This window comes from Mus pahari, chromosome 5 (assembly GCF_900095145.1).
Source record: "Mus pahari chromosome 5, PAHARI_EIJ_v1.1, whole genome shotgun sequence".
Classification (NCBI taxonomy): Eukaryota; Metazoa; Chordata; class Mammalia; order Rodentia; family Muridae; genus Mus; species Mus pahari.
Genome location: NC_034594.1, coordinates 135,396,343 through 135,419,702, shown reverse-complemented (window position 1 = coordinate 135,419,702; position 23,360 = coordinate 135,396,343). Strand labels below are relative to the sequence as shown.

Here is a 23,360-nt window from a genome sequence, read left to right as displayed (position 1 = left end):
ATGAACATGATAGTTGTTCTGTACTGTTGTATAAATAGCCAAAACGGTTGTGTTGGATGTCACTACCTGAGGCTGTACTATGCAGTAAGCAGCCACAACAGAAGCCTTCCCAGGGCTGGGCCTGCTTCTAATGTGAGCCACACAACTGTACTTTCTGCAGTTCCGCTCAGGACTAGATGAGAAACCACAGGCAGCTGGCTATGTAGTATTTATGTAAATGGTCCTGTCTTATCTGCAGTTATGTTGCCCCATGAATGCCTGAACCCATGAATCATTCCAAATCCTCTACATGGAGTTGTCCCTATATAGGCAACCTATGATAATAAATTGATAAATCATATAGACGAGACTAATAACCAACAGCAAAATGGAACGAGTGTATAGTAAGGCAAAATGAATCTGGTGGTTCTCTTCCAAGAGCCATGGTAAATAGTCTGCAGCTCACTGTGTATAAGCAACAATAGAGACAATATGGCAAACAGCCATGGAGCAGGGACTGCTATTGATATGGCATCAGGCTCCATGGGGGACAGTTACACACAGCAGCAGGTACCATGACAGTTTTCCCTGAGTACCCGAGAGTTGTTTTCTCAGCTTACTTCCTTCACAATGCTTTAATTGCCATTTTTAGGACTATATTTTCTTTATGAATAGCTATACTTAAGTAATTTGAGAGTATTGTATAGTTTCAAGTGAGAAGGAGAAGCCTTAAGATCACACTTTAGTCAGCTGCTTGACACTTTAAGCTCATGTTATCTCTCTACATGGGATTGCCACAATCACCATTCCATCGTTTTTTAAAATCATACATTACATAAATTAATTTTATTTCCTTGATAAATCAAAAGCCTTGCTTTCATCCAGCATTTTCATTGTACATAACTAAAAACGGCTGTGGCTGCCAGGCATGCTCTTACTCCCAACACTAGGGGCAGAGAACTCACTGGAAATCTCTGCATTCAGGACAGCCAATTTTTTTTTTTTTTTTTTTTTTGAGATGGTATCTTATGTCTTTATTTTTTATTATTATTTTCTTTACTTACATTTCAAATGCTATCCCGAAAGTTCCCTATACGCCCCCCCCGCCCCTGCTCCCCTACCCACCCACTCCCACTACTTGGCCCAGGCCTTCCCTTGTGCTGGGTCATATAAAGTTTGCAAGACCAAGGGGCCTCTCTTCCCAGTGATGGCCGATTAGGCCATCTTCTGCTACATATGCAGCTAGAAGGGGACAAGCTCAGGGGGTACTGGTTAGTTCATATTGTTGTTCCACCTACAGGGTAGCAGCCCCCTTCAGCTCCTTGGGTACTTTCTCTAGCTCCTCCATTGGGGGCCCTGTTTTCCATCCAATAGCTGGCTGTGAGCATCCACTTTGGTATTTGCCAGGCACTGGCATAGCCTCACAAGAGGCCGCTATATCAGGGTCCCTTCAGCAGAATCTTGCTCAGGCCAGCCAATCTTAAAAAACACTCACTGTTCTAGTGGACCAGTGCATAAGAATGTACTAGACCATGAAAGTGTAAAGTCCAGTGTGAGCCTCCACAGTTTCAGAGTGGCTGTTCTAACTACACGGAAGGCCATCAAGATTTATTGGTTAATTTTGTGTGTGATTTTTTTTTATTTCCAAGATTTTATAAGGTTCATTTCAAAAATTAAAAAATCAGTACATTCAATATTATAAAAGGCTGATTCATTCTAGTGACAATTATAAATAAAAGTAGGAATTAAATGTTTTAAACATAGAATGACTGCTAACACTTCATGACATTGCAGCCATGACACCAACAATGTCACCCAAGAAATATACAAAAAGCTTTGGAATTTAGATATAAAAGCCCAGGTCTTTAATTATAACTTAAAAATATAAAAAGTCTTGAACATGAGCTTACACTAAAATATACTTCAATTCTTTATTTAACCTAAAAATATTTTCTAAATAATATGGAATTTAAGAGTAGCTTTCCTAAAGCATATATTAATTTGTCCTATTAATATAAAATTACTAGGCTTAAATTTACAAAATTTAAATGGAAATATCAACAAAAGTGTAAAGAACCTGCACTGAATAGTCTATTCTTCCTTGGGTTTCTAATTTGGAGCAGGGCCCATCTATCTAAAACTGCCATAGACAGACACATTCCCACCCCTGCTCAAAGCTCCTTCATCAGCAGCGGCTGCCCATTACCACCCCACACCCTTCCCCAAGTAGCAGTCTCTGATGTCGTTTTGTTTTTTTTTTTTCCCATCTCCTTTTCTATAATAGCCTTCCTAAATCACTATGATGAAAGTCAATCCAAAAAGTCAGAGGCATGGGGAACCTCCCAAGATGAACAGGAACACAATGACTAATAGTGTAGGATGAGACTGAAGAAACAGAGCCCTTAGGGAGGGTAAGTAGGAGGTACTTGCTATTTATACAATGTTGCTTATTAGATGGTTGATGCTATTAGTGGTCCACAAAGGTAAACTAAGGCCTTGCCTGTTTAAAAAACCATCCTAAAAAAAAAAAAAAAAGAAAAAAAAGAAAAAAAAAGAAAAAAAAAAAAGAAGAAAACCATCCTATGTATTTTTAAATCTCTTTAAAACATTAGAGGAGGAGGCAAAGAAGAAGAAATGAAAGAAAATACAAAATTTATCCTCTGAAGCAAACAAAAATAAATGGGAAAAAAACTTCATTATGAAGAGAACAATGAAACTTGTCTTTCTTCACTTCTATTTCTGGGAACAGAATGTTTAACAGGTAACCAGACAAAACTCAGTAAATCCAAGACATGTTTTGGAAGATATTCTTAACATATAACGAAGTCGGGTTTAGAAAATTATTGCTGAACCCTAAAATGAGGGGTTAAAAACAATAAATCCATGTTTAAGGATTTTGGCAAAATAAAAACACACACCTAGATTCAAGATGAAAAAGGAAACACTTGCTCTCATGACATAATTTTTTTTGAAAAATCTTAAGATATTTTTCATGATTGTTCATATTTAAGAGAAAAATTCATTTCTGCAGAAATATTAGTATGCAGTGATTCCATCTGTCCTTATTAAAAATTAATTATGAAGAATAAAATGAGACTTTTTCCTTAATCTTTTGTTAGGAGAGTCTCTGGCATACAAATTGCTACTATTTTTCCCACTATGAAAAAAAAAAAAATCACACTTTCCTCAAATTTTCATTCTAGTAAGAAAACAAAAAACAAAACACCAAATCCAAACCCGCTCTGAACACAGTGAACTGTTCTCTAAGAGCTAGGAAGAAGTGGAAGTGGGTCTAAGAAGGGAAGTGTGTTCTCCAGATGCTGACACGCTACCAATGCAGGCACTAAATGGAGAGAGCTGAGCGCAGCCTTTCAGGCACTGCTCTGCTCCTCTGGGTTTCCTAGGGGAGGAAAGCTTTAAGCGAGGCACTAGAGTGTTTGTCCTCAGGAGCTCAGAGACTAGCTGCTGCCTCTCCTCACAACTTCTCTGCCCCTCCCCCGATCCCTCACTTACTTTGCATCCACGCCACCACATTTGCCTTCGAAGCTGTTTGGATCTGTTGCTGAAAGCAGTTGCATTATCCGATAAGCTTTCTATATCACACAGAGGGTGGAGAGAAGGGTTAAATGATATAACAGCATTCTTTTATATAGTCATACAAAGATAAACATTAATTTCTACCTCTTAAAATTTGGTTCCCACAAAGTCTATTAGTCTACATTAAAACAAACAAACAAAACAACGGAAAACACAGTGGAAGGTCAGTTTGTCAACTATCCCACCCCTACCCTGACACCCACTCAAGATTTCCAGAATCCTTCTTAGGGTCTTAATCTTGGTAAGAAGATAGAGTTTAAAAACAAGAATAGTTGGGGGAGGTAAGTTGGACACAGAGCCTGATGACCCAGGTTTGATACACAGGGCCCCACGTGATGGAAGGACAGTCAAGTCTCTAGCTCCGACATGCACACATGTATAAGTGCTCCCATGCAAACACACGCACACAATTAACATAATAAAAGTTTTTAAATTAGGGGCTGGGATTGCTGCTCACGGGCAGATCCCTGATTGTACACACTAGATCCCAGCACCAGAAACAAAATAAATACTTTGGCACATCTCTAGAAAAAATTTGCACACAGACAAAAATTTAATTTTTAGAAAACAAAGATAACTGATTTTGAGTGAAAAAAAATCAAGCAAATCTATCAAGAATGAATCTGGCATACATTCACACAGCAAGAAGGGCTAACATGTGCCAAGAACCATTACAGGCTCAGACTAACATCTGCCTGTAAACAATAGTTGGTAAGTTTCCAGGGAAGCGTAAGTCATCATCCAAACAAAACCTGAAGTCCAACTGCGTGCTAGGAATCACAGACACAGAGACTAACATCCATCGGAAAGTAAAGATTACCTAAGTCCCAGGGAAGACAAAAGAGAAATAGCAGGCAAATTTAAAGGACTAAAAAATGGATTAGATTTTAACATCTTGACGTCCTAAGAAACACAAAGCATATATGACCGGGCAAGAGAAAAGAGGATTTAACTTTTGGCAATGAAGTTTTAAACTCTCCATTCTTATCTGAGTAAGAAGTAAACAGTACAGTAATTTACATTAATGGCCGAAATTAAGCCATGGAAATCCAGCTTAAGAACTGAATGTTAATCTCCGAAGCCATGATTCCTGAACACGGGCGGGCGAGACAAATGGAAGGCATGCATTAGCTACACACAGTCACAACATCAAGAAGCGCAGCAAGTGGTTGTACCTGATTTGTCCTGTAGTTCATCTAGCCTCTCTCCTCTTTCAATTACCTTTGTAATATTCTCTTGCATTACATCAATAACTTCATCCACCTGATTCTGAACACTAGTTTGAAAAAAAGGTAACATTTATTCTTCTTGTAGAAAACCCCACACTTTTAGAACTTTTACTAGATGTGGCAAATTCTCAGAGAACTAAGGGCTATCATTAAACTATAAAATTAAGCACTGCTCTTCCATTTCTGGGTCTGAATATCCAAGTCATTAAGGTCGAAGGATATACTTTAAAGTAATACTTAACTGTCAGCTTATGTTTAGTCTTGATTCTGTCTTCACTGTAGCTCACAAGCAAACCAGACACTGACAGAATGCTCAATGCAACTCTAAATGTTTCATTTTTTTAGTAATCACAATCCACCTTCCTTTGCAATGCATTTCAACCAGAAGACTTACCACGGTGCTTGATCGGGTTTACTGAAGGCTAATGAAAAATATCTAGTTTCCAAAATGGAAATGTATAGCACCCCTTCGAGCCACTGGATACCCAATGGATGTAACTCTTCGGTGCTCATTAGTTTTCTCTTCAGCATAAGCAAGATTCAAGACAACTTGGAGCACCAAAGAATATTGGGAAATGCTCACTAATAGGCAAAAAACAAAACAAAACAATTCAGTCTGTAGATGAAGATATTCTCCTCCTTATCTGATGGGAGCCTCTTCTAATCAAACTCAGAGTGTTCAATGAAAACTGAAACAAACTTAAGAATTAGTCAAATGTTCTCATTATCTGTCATTTAGGAGTTACCTCCTACAAAAACACAGACATACTTGCATGTCTAGTATTCCTCTGAAGTTCTATCCATAGACAAATACCTATCTTGAATTACTTCATATAATAATATTTAAATAAGAAGCATTAAATAAGAAAAATATAAAAAGATAAATAAAGTGAATCTCTGGCCCTTATAACTCAAAAAATGTTTAAAGCACAATGACTATTAGCAACTATATACACACAGAAACCCACATATATTTAAGCAAATAAGAATATGCATTTGTCTTTGTGTGTGTGTGTGTGTGTGTGTGTGTGAGAGAGAGAGAGAGAGAGAGAGAGAGAGAGAGAGAGAGAGAGAGAGAGAGAAGATATGCAGAGAGATCATCTGTCCTGTCCTACACTATTCCCCTACAAATTAACCCAGTCGTATGCAATTATGAAAAAGGAGTTCTATCCTTTATTTGAGCCAGTCAAAGTGGGTGCTTTAAAAACAAGGTGAGGGCCCATTCAGACATAGGTGATGTAGAGGCAGTGCCATCACATTTTAGGAGCAATTACTATGACTGATGAGCTCATCTCCACCTACGTTAGAAACATTACGCATACCCATGAACTATCTATAGTCTTCAGGATTCATCACAGCTTCCCTGAATTCTCCATCCACACATCTTTCTACTGAAGACTCCAAGGCTAACTAACTCAACCAAGCAGGGATGTGCATAAAGATCTGACATGGCCACTGAATCTCCACGAGATGTGTTACTGCAAATACTAATTATCCAAACAGAGGGCTAAAGATGTTTATTCTACTAAAGAACAGTGGCATAAATATTTATATAACTACTCATATATACAATTAATACAGTTTATTAATCCTAAAGCTAAAACACAGCCAGTTCAGCCACACACAGAAGTGAGAGTGCCTATGGATTTACTTACAACAGGCTTATGGCAGGGTACTGTAAATGTTTGCGTGGTTAAGTTAACACTAGAGTGTGTAAAAAGGACCTAGTATCTAGAGAGCTATAAAGCAGTAACAGGAAACCCTGTAACCATTAAAAATGAGAGCAAGTCTATGCTCACAGCAAATGCTGGTGAGAATGCAGCAAGGCGAACCCTTCTACTGTTGGTGGGAATGTAAATTAACACAGCCAATACAGAAATCAACATGGAAGTTCCTGAAAAAAAAAAATGAGAAATATTCACAGGTATGTTGCTGTCCACCTATACCTAGTACTTGAATGGCAGAGGAGGACCAGGCGTTCAGGGTTATCCACAGCTACATATGAGTCTGGGGCAAGCCTGGACATTTTCAGGTAGTCATCTGTATATTGCACAAATGTTGACTAGCAAGACAGAAATGAACAAAATATACTATGGCTGCTACACACAATCGGACAGATAATAGTTATTATGAATATTAATTTGCGATACTATACATGATTTTAAAATAAAACCAAAAGGTTGAAGAAATAGTCATGTGTCCAAATTGCTGTAAGCAAAAGACTCCATAGGTCAAGGCAGACTGCAGCAACCCCCGGCACTCCCCTTCCCCAATGAAATAGGTTTGGTTATGACTTTTTCTTGAGTGCACTTTGAGCATATCCATCCCCTGCACTGTCTGTTCTCACCCTCTCTCCCTGCCTTCTCTCATTCCTATCCTCCTCCTACCTGTGTCCATTTCACCCCCCCCACCAGACTCCACACAAGAAAACATGTGTTAGCTTTAGGATAACATAACTTACATATATAACTTAACATATAACTTAACATACTAATCTCCAGTTCCTCCTACTTTTCTGTAAATGTTATTTATTCTTCTTGACATCTGAATAAAAATTAATTTGCTGCCAGGTGTGGTGGTGCGTGCCTTTAGTCACAGAACTCAGGAGGCAGCGACAGGAGGATCTCTGTGAATTCAGGCCAGCCTGGTCTACAGAGTGCATTCCAGAACAGCCAAGGCTACATACACAGGGGAGCCCTGCAACTCCACTTGCTGATGGGCGCCTAGGCTGGTCCCATACTTTGCTCTTACGGAGGCTGTGATGAAAGGCCCCACATACCTCTCTGTGTTAGACGGCCTCTGAGGGGTTTTCTGGAGGGTGGGAAGGGGTGTCCATACCCAGAGGAATATAGCTAGAGCATGAGTTTTCATAAAATTTTCAATTTTTAAGAATTGTTTTTAAAGATAGGGTCTTAGGCAATCCAAGCTTGCCTCAACTCAGAACTTACTTGGCTGAGGACAAGCCGGGCTGATCTTCCTGCCCTGCCTGTCCACTGCTGGGTTGCGGGTGGGGTCCAGATGTGTAGAGCTACTTTTAACTTCCCCCAGGACTTCTACACTGATCGCTGTATTGGCTGGAGTAATTTACGTTTCTACCAGCTGTATGTCAGGATTCCATTTTTTCCTGAATCCTCTTAAATATTTGTTGTTTCTTTTCCTTAGCAACAGTCATTCTGACTAGTGTGAAGTAATCCCTCACCACTGTCCCACAGCTAAGGTTTCCTGTCCTCCCCCTCTCCCACCCTCAGATAAGGTTTCTCTGTGCAGCCCTGACTGTCCTAGAGCTTTGTCTGTAGACCAGGTTGGCCTCCAACTCAGAGATCCACCTGCCTCTACCTCCTGAGAGTTGGGATAATGACAAGAGCTGACACTGCCCTGCTGAGGTAAAATCTTAAGGTAGACTTAATTTACATTTCCTTGACAGCTGAAGATGGTGTACATTCCTTTTGGGAATGTATTGGCTATGTGTACATCTTCACAAGTGTCCTTTAGTAGCCAGATTACCGGCCTTTTGCTATTCCTTCTTTATTTAACGTGGCTACCCATCCCATATTGGGGGAGCAGCTGGCAAAGATCTTCTCTCATCCTGTTGTTGACTCGGTCCTACTCCACAGCTCTTTAATTTGATGCAAAGCCACCAGTCCTATCTTGCTCTGCACATGTTCCCATGTGCTTTCCTCTAGTAGTTCCAAAGTCTTAGGACTTACATCAAGGTCTTTAGACTCATTTTTGAACTGACTTTTTGTGCACAGTAGGAGAAAGGGATCTAGTTTCAGTCTTCCTCAGGTAGATATCAGTGTCCCCGGCATCATTTATTAAAGAGGCAGCATTTCTCTAATGCATGGTTTAACACCTTTATTAGGAGTGGGATGGATGTGACTGTGTAGGGTTATTTTCCCTTGGGTCTTCTATTCCATTGGTCTCTGTATCTATTTTTGTGTCAGCACAATGGTGTTCTACTTTGGCTTTGTAGCACAGTTTGAAGTCATGAATTCATAAACGTAACTAAAGATGGGAGAGACCCTATGCTGAAAACTCTAAAGCATGGGTGAAGAGCTATAGAAAACACCAAACAAAAAGAAGACTTCCTGAGTTCAGAGATTATTTGCTATATTGTGAAAGGCAATCTACACAGCCAGTACAATTCTCACCAAAATTCCAATGACATTCTTCACAAAAATAGAAAAAACATTTCTAAATTCATATGGAAATAAAGAAGCTAAACATCCAAAGCAATTCTGAGGGTAAAGAAGCAACTGGGGGTGTGTATGGCAGCTGAAGAGATGGCTCAGCAGTTAAGAGCACTTGTTACTTTTACAAAGGACCCAGGCTTGGTTCCCACCACCAACTTAGTGGCTCACAACTACCCCTAACTTCAGTTCCAGGGGATATAATGCCCTCTTCTGGATTCTGCAAGCACTAGTTATGTATATGGTACATACACATTCATGCAGGCAAAACACTCATACACATAAAATATATTTTTAAAAATATGTACTTAAAATTTTTAGAAAAGAATGAGTTGGGCACAGTAAAGGAGATACTGGATTTATCCAGAGAATATATGTAAGAGGAAGGGTTATTTCAACACCTGGGTGAACTGAATATGACTCAAAGAACTGGGGCAGCAAAGGAAGAAGACTGTTAGATCTAGAAGCTATGCAGCTGAGTGGGAGAGAGATAAGGCCACAGCTGAAAGAAAATTAAGAACTAAAACAGCTTACAGAAGAGGTGAAACAGCTTCCTGGCCTTAGGCCATACAGGACTAGAAAAGGTCACCGGTCACACAGAGGAAGGGGTTCTGAGCTGCCTTGCAGTTTAGCCTGTCACTTACTATGTGTGTACGCTACTTACAAGGAAGGCTCTTTCAGCCTCGGATTTTCTCACCTTTAAAATGAGGATGATAATTTGTTTCACTTGTGAGAATTAAATGTGATAGTCTTTCAAACACTTTACACGGCATGCAGTGCTTAGCCATGTACTTGATAATGTCAATGCTCTTCCATTAAAAAACAAACAAACAAACAAACAAAAAAAATCCCATGCCTGCAACACACAGACACACACACATTCTTCCTTATTTTATAGAGAAAACACTAATTTTCCATTAATACCCCCATCTTGTGGTCTTTTAAGGTATTGTTGACCAAAAGAGGGTTGTTTTTTTTTTTTTTTGGTTGTTTTTAATTATGTATTTTATGTATATCCAAACAATGTTGCTGATCTATACAGCTGAGAAATACTCTATTGAATTATTATAAATTAAGTGGTAACAATGTATCTTAGTTGAATAAAATGACCAATTTGGTGTACTAATGTCAGGGAGTTTTCCTTAAGCATGTGGCATGGCTAGTGTGTCATGCTGTACACACTGTTGAGTCATGTTGTGTGAGATTAGTGTTCATGAGACACAGTCATCAAGCTACAATTTGCTCGTTTGATGACTGACTTCTAACTAAATCCAGCCAGCCTTCAGCTCTAGAGTAAGAACCACTACACCACTCAATAATTCCTTTTTATTAAAAAATTCTGTGATTGTTAAAGTTGCAGTAATAGTTTCCATATACACGTCATTTGTGTGCGGCTCTAAAGACACACTGGGCCATATTCTACATTAGATTCATTTCTGCAGAAGCATTTCAGATGGAAACAAAGTATACTGGCTGAACAAAAAACCCAGCCGTCTCTAGATTGCTCTATTCCAGGGATACTTTAGATATGAGAGATGGATAGATGATGTGGATGGATAGTCACTCTGGCTCAACAATTAAATACCGACACCCTTGCAGGCATACTCTCATACACATATGCAGAATGTCCTGTGAATCCACTAAATCCCTGAGATAATGGCTTGTGAGGCCAGCTTCACTCCACTCCATGTGTACTTTACAAGTCCATCATTAGACAGTTTCTCAAAGCTTCCAAGTACTGATGAAGAATGCTGTGTCTGAAGGCTACATATGTAGATGATAAAATCCACTTGGCTGAAGTCTAGCAACAATTCCCTTGTAACACAGTATTCCAAACTGGAATTGCAGTTACTAGCTCCTTTTGGTATTATTGCTGCAGTGTGAGACAATGGTGCAGGAAACTACCACCTCTGGCCACTCTCTTTCCTATATTACATGAATTAAAGGCATTTTGGGCCATATGATCTCTGCTACTGTAGTTAAAAAACAGCAATGGATAATATGGACACAAATAGATATAGCCTCTGTTCTAATTAAAACAATTTTGTTTATAAAAACAATAGGCAGATCTGTTCACAGACTATAGTCTGATAGCTGTGGTCTACAGAGAACTATGACAATCAATTAAGCAAATGAGTTTCTAGAAACTTACTGCTTAATTTTATCATTTCTAGGTCCAAATCTTGGTCCAGATGGTCCCCGTCTGAAAATAAAACATGCAGTATACATTAGTAATCACAATATTTCACAAATATGAGCACAAGAATTACACCTATGTGTACAATCAAGCTCGATTCTAAATATGGATCATCATTAATCATACAAAACTGTATTTTACAGGTGTTGGTAGAACTGAACGCTACATAATCATGTATAGACTTCAAGGTATATATCATTAACCACAATCCTTTCAAGTGTCAAAACTTCCTGGGAAGGTACAGATTACATAATCCTAAGCTGCTTGTTTGAGATAGGGTTTCTCTGTGTAGCCTTATCTGTCCTGCAACTTGCTCTGTATAACAAGGTGGTCTCGAACTCATAGATCCCCCTACGTCTGCCTCCAAAGTGCTGGAATTAAAAACATGCGCCACTACTGCCCAGCACATAATCCCGATCTTAAATAATACTTTTTCCTCTCTACATAAAACTCTGAAATGTCATATCAATTTAACTGTAAGTGACTATGAATACCTTTACGGTCAATTCTAGAACTAAAACATGTAATTCACTTTGAATTTATTAAAAAAATTTAAAAATTTGAAGTATTTTTTTGAATATCTTTCTTATAGATACCCACACAGTGAGAGGAAAATTCAAGAACACTAGGAAGGGGCTGGAGAGATGGCTCAGTGGTTAAAAGCACTGACTGCTCTTCCAGAGGTCCTGCGTTCAATACCCAGAAACCACATGGTGCCTCACAACCATCTGTAATGCTATCTGATGCCCTCTTCTGGTGTGTTTGAAGACAGCTACAGTGTACTCATATACCTAAAATAAATAAATCTGAAAAAAAAAGATTAAAAAAAAAAGAAGAAGAACACTAGGAAATATTTAACAGTCTCAAGTTCCCTATATTATCTTGTTATAGTCAAGTGTATCCATCCATTTCAATGTTCTAGGAATGGGAACTTCAGGATATTTTGATGAATATTTTTCTGAAGATAGAAAATAAGGTATAAACCACAAAACTCAAAAAAAAAAAACCAACATAGGTTCTTACTATACATGAAACTTTCTAAAGGAAGTGAAAGTATGCATTTGTAAGAGATTGTATTTGAAGGAAAAAAAATCAAACTATTCATTAAAATAATACCATTTATTAGTATGAAAATATCATGTTGCCATTACTTCTGTAAGCTTTTCCCTTTAGGTTTTCTGAGCTCCAACTAAATACTGAACTTCTAGACCAGCATTATATCCCAAATGGTAAGTCAAAGCACAATATTTTATATTCTGAATCAGAGGGATTATAATAAATCAAGAGAAAAGCATGAAAAAGCAGTCATTAAAAAGGATGCAACAGATGAGATAGTTCCCCAAAACTAATTGTGCTAAAACCATTCAGAAAGCTGGGCATGGTGGTGCTCACCTTCACTCACAGCCTTTTGGAGGCAGAGGCAAGTAAAAGCTCTGTGAGTTTGCGGCCAGTGTGGTCTACACAGTGAGCTCCAGGACAGTCAGGGCTATGTAGAGAAACCCCCAAACCAAACTAAACCAAACATCCCAACTGCGTGTTAACTATAGAAAATATCTCCACATTTCATCTCACATTTCTGCCCAAATGATAAGATTCCCACTCTTGGATTAGAATTGTAGCCTAATCAACAATCTTCATGGGTTTCAGTTTTATTTAATTTTTAATTTCTAAATTTTAAACACTTAGGCTCAAGCAATCTCCCACTCCCCAAGTAGCTAGAACTACAGGCACTGTCCCTATACTCAGTTTCAATGAATTGTCACAAAATATTTTTATTAACAACAGGAAAAAAAAAAAAAAAAAAAAAAAAATAAATTAAAAAAAAAAAAAAAAAAAAAAACAAGACCAAACAAAGCAAGAGGCTTCTGAGGAGCCGTGGCTGGAAATGGACAGGATACTGTCTGCCTCAGTGTCTGTGAGATACACATCTTGGTGCTCCCAGGGCAGAATTATGGTCTGTGACTACAGCTACCGAGTCAGAAGAGGTAAGCTGAGCTCTGTCCCAACACTGCCACAGCACTGACACTAGCCCTGGACTGAGTCCTCAGACAGGCTAAGAAGGGGTTGGGTGTCTCCTGTTGGCCTGAAGACATGCCTCCATCTTCCCTCAGCAGCATTCTCCTTACGGATTAGTCAGGATGAGGGTGCAGGACTTACCACACACCTGGAGCTGGCAGGGAAGAGCCTGCTGCATAATGGCCTTAACTACCTTGGAGCTGTTCTCAGCAAAACCTTTATCAGGGGCCACACTGAGACACCAGGACAACAGCACAGGCTTGGCCCTTCATCTGTGAACTCCTAGGGCCCCAAGGAAGATGCTGTACTGGGGACCTTAAGCGTCACCCTGGGAGGGCTTGAAATGCTCCTTATCCAGGAGGTAGAGACTCCAAGTGCTGGATGGATGGATGGGACTCTTAAGGTCCCCAGTACAGTGTTTTCCTCAGGGCCCTAGAAGTTCAGAGGGACGGAAAGCGTGAGAAGGAAAAAGTGATAGAAGACAAGTTGACCATCTAGACCATGCGACCCTACACCGCTCTGGCCAGAAGACTCCCGCAGCAAAGTTGCCCTTCCTAAACACATACCTAGCCCTGAATGAGCAGCCTTCCTGGCAACTACAGCAGGATACCAAGGATACCAAGGCAACTCATTAGGAAAGAATAATCTTTTAGTTAAATGGTTCTGGAATGATCAGATGGTCATATGCCAGAAAAAAAAAAAAAAAACCTTTATCCTTACTTCAGCAATGTACAAAATTTAACTTAAAATGCCCAAAGGGTCAAAACTCCGAAGTCCAAACTATAATGCTTGTACAAGAAAACATAAATTAAATCTACTATAATGGCATTATTTCTTCACTATGGTATTTATGATATAAGAAGTAACAAGGAAATAAAGGAAAGAGAGAGAGAGAGGAGAGGGAGAAGGAAAGGGAGGGAAAGAGTAAGAAAGAAAAAGAAAGAGTGTTAGACAGACAGTGGCACACATCTATAATCCCAACATTTGGGAAACAGAGGCAAAGTGGAAACTGAGGTGGAGGACAGCCTGGGCTACAGAGTGAGACCCTGTTTTTTTTTTGGGAAAGAGTATATATATATATATATATATATATATATATATATATATATATATATAAATTGATTTCAATCAAACCAAAGCTCTAGTGGTGGTGTGGTCACTTTGGAACACAGATATGAGTGTGCAGCAGCCTTCACGCCTAGGGGTTTGGCCAAGAGAGATTAAGGCTTATGTTCTCATAAAACCCTGCACACAAGCATTTACAACAGTTTTATATGTTTGAGCAAAACCATCTAGAAATTACTTAAATGACTCACACACAAGTGAGTGGATACATGGACTGTAGGTACTCATACAATAGAACATTACCCCAAGCCATGGCCTCTGACCCATAGGTGGATCTCAAAATAAGCAGGTTATGTAAATGAAGTCAGTTTTAAATGTATAAAAAGATGTGTGTGTGTGTGTGTGTGTGTGTGTGTGTGGTGGGGGGAGCACGACATATAGTTTCATTTATATCAAACTCTAGGGAACAAACTCTGCAGTGACAGAAAGGAGTGTAGCCCAGGAGAGCAACAGCTTACAGAGAGCTGCGGGGAAGTTCTAGGCAACTGTGTGCCCATCCTTTATTTTGATGATACTATAAAGATTTATTTTAGCACAGAGCAAACCTCACACGGACACTTTAACTAGATGCACTTCCTTATATGTTAATTACAACCGGTTAAAAAAAAATTAACTTACAGAAAAAAGTCCTCGTCTTCATCTGAATCGTCTTCCAAAAGGTTTCTCTGCCAAGAAATGAGAGCACCTTGAGTTTTCAGATACAGAGGAACTACGAAACCTTAGAGACAAGTTCTAGGAGGCTCACATTTCTTAAAAACAAGCTTCCAGACAAAGGGAACAGTAAATTACAGATGCCTCCATGGCAGCTAGAAGAAATGGAACTTTGTTCATCTTCCAGAGAAAATGCTTTCAATCCCAGAATCTTATCATTGCCCCCTGCCTCCACCCTCTCTGTTGGCAGCACTGAATTGTGGATTCCAAGGGCTACCCCAGGATGAGTACAGGGGGTGACCTTAGGGCAGAGATAAAGGCTTTTCTAGATACTTATCCTGAAATAGTCATGCTAATTTCCAACAAGGTAACTTTACAGTTTCATATTATCAAATGGGAAGTCTCCCTTGAAATGAAGCCGGTGCTTCATCTCCCTAAAGACCATGAGGTCCTAACAGGAGGTTAAAATTAAGCGAAATCTAAATCTTCAGACACAGATAACATATATGTTGTAGGCAATGTATGTCGGAGTAATGGTGCCCCAAAGATAGCCAAGTCCCAGTACCAAAACCTGTGACTGTTAACTTGTGAGGTGAAAAAGACTTGACGGGGTAACTTAGGAGTCTGAAGGTCCTTACTGATTTTTCATTTAAGCCACAACTAAGGAAAATGATTTTTCCAAGAGAGGAGGGAGGCAAGAAAGAGACACTATGAGACTGAGATTAAAGATGGAGGAAGGGTATGAACCAAGAAAGGCAGGAAGCCTCTTGCAGCTTGTCTCAAAGAGCAATTTCCCCCTAAGAGAATATAAAATAGTAGCTTTGTCATGCTTTAACTTTGGGGGAATTTGCTTCTACAGAAATGGGAAATGAATCATGTATGTATCTTTTCTGAGGACATTGCTCCTCTAACAATTAGACCAGCCACAAATAAGTCTCAAGACACAGAAGGATCTAATTAAAGGATCTACTCAAACCTGTAGCCACGGGGTGGGGGGTGGGGGGTGGGGGGTGGCTCATAAGCACAAGGACCTGAGTTTGGATTCTCAGCATCACTGTTGAAAATCCATGTGTGTACATGGCATCACGCATCTCTCTGCACGCAGTGCTGAGGTATGGAAACAGGAGGACCCTTGGTGCTCTCTGGCCAGCAAGCCTCCTCAGTCAGCAAGTGCCAGGGTCAGCGAGAGACCTTGTCTCAAAAATGAGGTGGAGGACAACAGAGGAAGTGACCTAATGTTGATTTGTAGTCCTCACACTCACACATTCAGGTGAGCACACTTACATGCACACACACAAATATTAAAATAAGTGATGATAAAGTCACTGTGGACAATAAGTTAATAAAAAGTCTCCAAGAGCTGGGCAGTGGTGCTGCACGCCTTTAATCCCAGCACTTGGGAGGCAGAGGCAGGTGGATTTCTGAGTTCGAGGCCAGCCTGGTCTACAGAGTGAGTTCCAGGACAGCCAGGGCTACACAGAGAAACCCTGTCCCCAAAAAACAAAACAAAACAAACAAACAAACAGAGTCTCCAAGAGAGCTTAAGACTGTCCTGTTAAAAGTTCTGAGGCGGGCTGGAGAGATGGCTCAGTGGTTAAGAGCACTGACTGCTCTTCCAAAGGTCCTGAGTTCAAATCCCAGCAACCACATGGTGGCTCACAACCATCTGTAATGAAATCTGCCGCCCTCTTCTAGAGTGTCTGAAGACAGCAACAGTGTACTTACATATAATAAATAAATATTTAAAAAAAAAAAAAAGTTCTGAGGCTGAGTGTGGGAGGACAATGTGAGGAAGTGGGCGTGTGCTGATGTGCACATCCTGGTGAGGAGTGAGGGCAGGAAGGGAAAGAAAAAGTACACTAGAGAAGGTGGGTCGCTTTATTTAAATATCGCTGCTAAAATATTCAGTTAATATTTTAAAAACAGAGGGAAGAAGAGCAAAGAGGGTAAAATCACTAAAGTGCCAAGGAAAGGTAAAAGATGAAGGGAAAAACAACCAATTTGGCACAAGTGTGTGGGAACAGAAGAAATGCATATATGTATGATAGTTGTGTCTATGTAGAATTATTGGTATATAACACATACTAAAGAGTAACAAAGGAAGGTTCTATACTTGTTAACACTGAGAATTTAATATGTGAGCTGTACTATGTCTCAACTTTTTTTTTTGTTTTTTTTTCGAGACAGGGTTTCTCTGTGAAGCCCTGGCTGTCCTGGAACTCACTCTGTAGACCAGGCTGGCCTCAAACTCAGAAATCCGCCTGCCTCTGCCTCCCAAGTGCTGGCACCACCATGCCGGGCCCCATCCTCATGTCTCAACTCTCAAAGTACTGGGTAATCCTGAGACAAATGCCAAGGAGAGAATTCAAACAGCAATGGGGCAGAAAGTGACAGGTGACTGACTACATGGGATTTAGACTGTTGTGGAAAACCATTCTGCAGAGATGAAACTTAAACTGAAGTTCACATGATAATAAAGAGTCAGCCAAAAATAAGAAACAGGGTATTCACTGCCCATAGGAGAGTGGCTGGCACAGAGAAAGTCCGATGATATTATTTACATTAAATGAGTGACCCTAGCTGGATGGTGGTGGCGCACGCCTTTAATCCCAGCACTTGGGAGGCAGAGACAGGCGGATTTCTGAGTTCGAGGCCAGCCTGGTCTACAAAGTGAGTTCCAGGACAGCCAGGGCTATACAGAAAAACCCTGTCTTAGAAAAACCAAAAAATGAATGACCCTATTAAAATCAAAACTTTATATGACCAGAATACCGCAAAGTCTAGCCAATATTTTTTTTTTTCAAGAAATTCACCTAAAGTAAATGTCAAATAAAGAATAAGGTGGGGTGTGGAGAAAAGATACCCTGGTAAGTTCACTCATTAAGAATATTAGTAATGTGAAAGACATAACCAAGTAAGACTTTTTGTGAGACAATTATAAAATGCACCATCTTCCAAGAAGCAATGAAAATGACATAGAGGGACTGGTTAGATGGCACAGAAGTTAGAACACTGGCTGCTCTTGCAGAAAAGCCAGGCTTAATTCCCAGCACCTACATGATGGCTCATGATCTTCTGTAACTCCGGTTTCAGGGGATCTAAAGCCCTCTTATGGCTTTCTTGGGTACTGCAAACACCTGGTGTGCAGACACACAAGCAGGCAAAACACCTATATACATAAAATATTTAGAAAAAAGGAATATAAAGTACTTATACTATATTCATAAATTTGAAAACATTATGAGCCAAAGAAAGCAAGCACAGTAAGATACACATCCTGTGATTTCACTTACATTTTATAAAATGTTCAGAATAAGTCAAACTAGAGTTTTCCTCGCTGTGGCTAAAGGGATGACTGGGGCATGGAGGACTGGCGGAGAGGACACGGTCTCCTTCAGAGACACTGATAGGTCTTAAAACTGACTGTGCTAGTAGTTTCCCAACTCTAAAATACCAAGATCCTCTGAACTGTAAACATCCCATTTAAATGGCCATAAAACCCAAAAACATTGCCCTGATTGCCCCCTATCTTTCTACCTAGGAACTGATCATTAAAAGCACTCTCTGGCCTACCCTGTTTGATGGCAGTTCCTAAGACCCCTACTCCAGAAGGTGTCTGTGCCATCTCCAGCAGGAAGGAAGGGACAGAGGGCAAGGAGAAATGAGGAAACAGTCTCTCTTCCTCCTCCTTTCTCCTCCTCCTCCTTTCTCGATGCTATTAGATCACTCCCTTTGTCCAATCACATTTCTACACAGTCGTCCATGTTCATTAAACCTCAGCATAAAAACAGGCCAACTCACCCTGCTTTTAGGTATTCATGTGGGCTAAAGGCCCACATGTCACATAAAATAAAACCATGAACAAATAAATATGTTCTAGTTTTCCTCTGTTAACCTTCCTTTTATTATGGGGCATCAGGCAGGACCCTGTAGGTGAAGAGGAAAAGGACTGCCCCTGTTTCTGTTTCCATACATTTCAGATGTTCTTCTATCATCTGCAGGGAATGCAACTTACACGCAGTTTCCTTAAAGCCGAAGAGCCTAAACTTACCCTCTCACTTTTCACAGACCCGGTAACGTCGTCGTCATTTAGGTGGCGCTTGAACTTGGGAGGCATACTTCCTGCTCACAGACTCCTGTATTTCCCAACAGAGTAAGTATTCACCACCTTACAGGAGAAAAAAACAAACAAATTTCACCATATGAGGAACTTGGGGTATAAACTAAGTGCCTAACATTGTACAATGCACTACATGAGAGTGTCTCCTCACTTCTAACTTTAATTCACTACTTTTCCTCCATTCCACTGACTACAGTCTATATGCTAAGTCTTAGATTGAAGATTAAGATTGAGTTAAAACCCGAATAAAAATGAATGTTATTCCCCTAAGGAAACATGTAGAGAATATGGTAAATAAGTGGGAGAAAATGGGAATAGTCTCTAAATCTTGAAAAGCTTTATGATTTTCACTTGGAGTCAGAGCACAAGTGGCTCACTTCTAGTCACTGAACTTTCAATTGGTTGCTTAAGCAATGACTCCATTCCTCATCTGTAAAAGAGTGATTTCCAGGATTCTGCATGAAGTTAGTTATAAAACATTTATAAACTATCATCCATTAGTGTTCCACAAGAAAGGCTAGTTTGTAAGCACTAATGTGACAATCTGGTAATAACAATTCTATATTTATATATAAAACTCACTACATATATGTACACACATATTCAAATGTGTGTATCTGTACATGTTTTCTCTCTCCGGCCTTCCTCTTTTTTCCTGACACACAGACCCTAGCAGCCCTAACCCGTGATAGATAAAGGTGAGTTATGCTAATGAGGTGACAGGTGTCTGGCAGGCTAAGCTGCTTCAGAATGGAGGCTATCACTGAAAAAACCAAGTCAGGATTAAAAGGCTGAGCTCTTGCAGTTCACAGCCCTCCAACCTCTGGAGAAGCTGGAGGGCTAAAGGCTGAAGTGATTCCTGACAGCTGCTGTTGTAATCTGCTAGTCCCATAAATGAAGCTTCCATGAAAAGCCAAGTGCTTGGGACCCCAGATACAAGAATCCCAGAGGTCGAGACCCCAGGGTGCTTTGAGATAAAAACATGTGACTTTCAAGAGGGTGGACACCTGGAGGGGCAGAAGAGCTCTTGGCTCCTCCTATACTTTTCCATCTATCCCATCTGATAATTAATCTGCATCCTTGATATCAGTCTTTAAAAATAAACTGGCAAGCTTAAGCATAGTGTCTCCCTGCATTCTGCGGACCAGTGTAGTCAATTAATTGAAACCAACAAAGAGACTGTGGCCATCACAATTTACAGCCAATCAGGTACATTAGCAGCTTGGAAGTACACTCTATGTGTACTTCACTGCCCGTTTAAATCTCACATACACATCTTCTGTAGAATGTTTTCTGTTCAGTGGCCACCTGAAGAAGGGGACAGTTGTGGCTATTTTCTAGTAGACAGTGGTAGAAATGAACTAAAAGGACTTTCAGCTGGTGTCTCCTGGAGAATCTCCTGCAAAACTGCTTGCTCTTTGAGGGAAAACACCCTCCTTGCTGTCCGGTTCACAGACATTTTCTGAGAGAAAATGTGCTTTTTCATATATAAAAACAAAGAAGTTAAACAAAGCTGGGCTCCTTTGCTATGGAAGCACCCCACAGCCTTTTAAATGTTAATGTGCACTGTGATTTTTTCCAGGAAATATTTGAGTGTGCAACATAATCAAAATTTTCTAGGGAGTGGCTGTATGCAAATACACATTTCCAGTATTTTGGAGCAGATGATGGCTGACTAATAATTGGTAAAAGCCTAAGATGCTTAGTATGTGCTAAACCATATATGCATATTCAGTAACATAAGCATTCTTAGCTTCCTTATGTCATACCACTCAAACAGACCAGTAAGTGTATGCACTATCAGTTTTAATATTTATTCATTTAGTTGTCATAATGTTCTAGAACTCTGTTTTAGAAGGGCATGCTTTCTTATAACAACCTACCATCTTCTATAAAAAACAAACAAACAGATATTTAAATAATTTAGATATTAGTTTATTGATTGTTAGGCACTAAGAGAAGCCAGAATCAATGTAATATCATTGAGATCAGCTTCCTGTTGTTTGTTTTCAAACCAACAACTTCACTTGTAACATAGCTGCTAGCCATCCATGCCTGAGTCACAGCCCTGGGGGGGGGTCTGCATTCCACATTACTTCCGTTCGAATCATCTGGCCCATTTTATTCCTTACATCTTAATCTCAGAATAAATTTCATGCAGAAATGTTACAGAATGCACCAGGAAAAAAAGCTGATAAGGCAAGAACTGGAGAAAGTGAGATTTAAACTGTATCTGGACGGTATGTTTATATCCTTGACAGCCCAAAAGAAACAACTGGCTGATAACAGATACCCCAGCTGATCTTAGCCAACAGGAAAGAGGGATCAAGCAAATTCACAAAATGTCTTTACACGGTATGACACTAAATCTTAATGAGTAAAACCTCTTATTCAAGTTCTAAAATCCAAGCTATCAGTTTGAGGAAGGAAGCAAACTCAGGCCAGACAAACAAACCACCAGCAAAACGGCAGATAAACGACCTACCCTGGAACTACCCGCAACTAATGATGTTTACAGATTAAAATTAAGTAGCGGAAATAAACTGTACTCAGAAATTAGAGTTGACTCCATTCTACCTACAGTTCCTCCTACCAAAAATTTTCGTGTCGGTTAACGTGTCTACGTAGTAAGAGTCATCGTGATGTCTTTCCACGTCGTGGATGGAACACCACACGGTGCACTTAAGTGTCAACATCGCATGACTCTTACGTGTACTTCCCCGCTCGCTCAAATCTCACGTATGCATCTTCTGTAGTACGTTCTCTCGTCAGTGGCTTTACACGTAATCCACTTCTAACCTGTTGTTTAATCTACATTGGCTTTTTACCTCGACAAAACAAGCTCTATTTCATTTCACTAAAAAGCTCGAATCTGGCTAGGCACGGCTTTCCTTTGCTCAGCCTCCATCCCCCTCGCCAGTTCTTCCTCATTTCTCATCTGCAGTCTCGGCTGGTGACAGTTCCACGCAAATCGTGACTGGAAATCTTACTCGCAAAACCTGTTACGTGTAAGGATTCACCTCCACCCTCCGGTCATTTTAAGCACAGCGGGGATGCGCGCTTTCTCCGAAACCCCGAGGAAGGACCTCAGGCGAGTCTCCCTGGCCAATTCCTCGGCTGCCTTCGCCGCCGCCACCCCAGGCCACGCATTCCGACCTCTGCTCGGAACTCTGGCCTCCCGACTCCCCGTACAGGTGCCCCCTCGGGAACAGCTCTTCCCCTGAAGGGCAACTCGATCTCAAAGCTCCTCGGCCGCCCCAGCCCCTCCCCAGTCCTCGCGCCCCTTCCTCAGGACACCCCGGGTCCCCCGGCCTTCCCCACTCGCGACCCGGCCCTCGCGCAGGCCGGTTCCCAGCCCCAGCGGACGTTGGGGGCGGTAGGCAGGGGCGTCGCCTGGCTTCCTTCCTCCTAAGGCGCGCCGGGGCGGGATACCTGCGGTCTCGGATGGGCTCCGGGCAGCAGTCCCTGCTGGCAGCGCAGGGCGGGCGGGGGAGGGAGCGGGAAGCCGAGGATGAAGGGTGGGAGGGTGAAAGGCAGGCCGAGGGCGCAGAGCCGCCACCGCTCCGCTCCGCTGCAGCGCCCCCGCTCATCGAGCGACTCGGCGCTCCGCCGCCTGGCGCTGGGCAGAGGGGGCGGGCTCGGGCGGGGGAGATCGAGCCGCTCGGTACTCCGAGTCCTGGAGAGGGCGCACTGAGGGCGGGCTCAGGCAACGGAGATCGAGCGTCTCGGCGCTCCGGGTCTTGTCCCCTGGCGGAGGGGGCAGGTTCAGGCAATGGAGACCCTGAGCAGGTCGATCGCGTCCGCCTTTCTTGAATCCCGGAGAATCCCTAGGGGTTGTGACGTTCCGATCCGATGGAGGAGCACGTGGGTTGTACCTGGGATGAGTAGGGAACGTTGAGGAGAAGTCTTTCAACTGGCGCTGAAAGGGTGACTAGGATGTAGGTCCCGTAGAAGATGCTACTTTGCGGGGCTGTCTGAGGGAGCTGGGTAAAAGGGGCCACATGTGATGAAATATCTCTCTGATACCATTTACAAAATTGGTGAGGGTCACCCAGTTTCATTCCCTTTGGTTGTAGCCTAAATGGCAGGATTCAGACATAGGGATTCAGGCGGGAAACCACCCTTACATTGCCATTCCGCCAATATATTCATCTCCTTCTCAGTCTCTGCTTGACATATTTATTTAAGTAAGTCTGGCGTCGCTAGACTTATTCCCAAACCGTAGAAATTTGTATTTCTTTTCCTTTTTTTAATTT

At 41.1% G+C, this 23,360-nt stretch overlaps 1 protein-coding gene across 2 annotated transcripts in view; it reads right to left on the bottom strand.

Moving 5' to 3' along the window:
* The window catches only part of Vamp4 (vesicle associated membrane protein 4), a 28,130-nt gene extending 5,454 nt beyond the window's left edge, over window positions 1–22,676 (bottom strand). Inside the window, exons 1-6 of one of the 2 annotated variants that reach the window (XM_021198478.2) lie at window positions 22,537–22,676; window positions 19,036–19,152; window positions 14,952–14,998; window positions 11,148–11,198; window positions 4,752–4,852; window positions 3,493–3,572 (exon numbers count right to left, since the gene is read on the bottom strand). In XM_021198478.2, coding sequence (XP_021054137.1) covers window positions 3,493–3,572; window positions 4,752–4,852; window positions 11,148–11,198; window positions 14,952–14,998; window positions 19,036–19,101 — 345 coding nt within the window. In that variant the 5' untranslated portion in view covers window positions 19,102–19,152; window positions 22,537–22,676. The remainder of the gene's footprint in view (window positions 1–3,492; window positions 3,573–4,751; window positions 4,853–11,147; window positions 11,199–14,951; window positions 14,999–19,035; window positions 19,153–22,536) is intronic. The other variant, XM_021198476.2, reaches the window with a different exon arrangement.
* Between the last annotated feature and the right edge of the window lie 684 nt (window positions 22,677–23,360).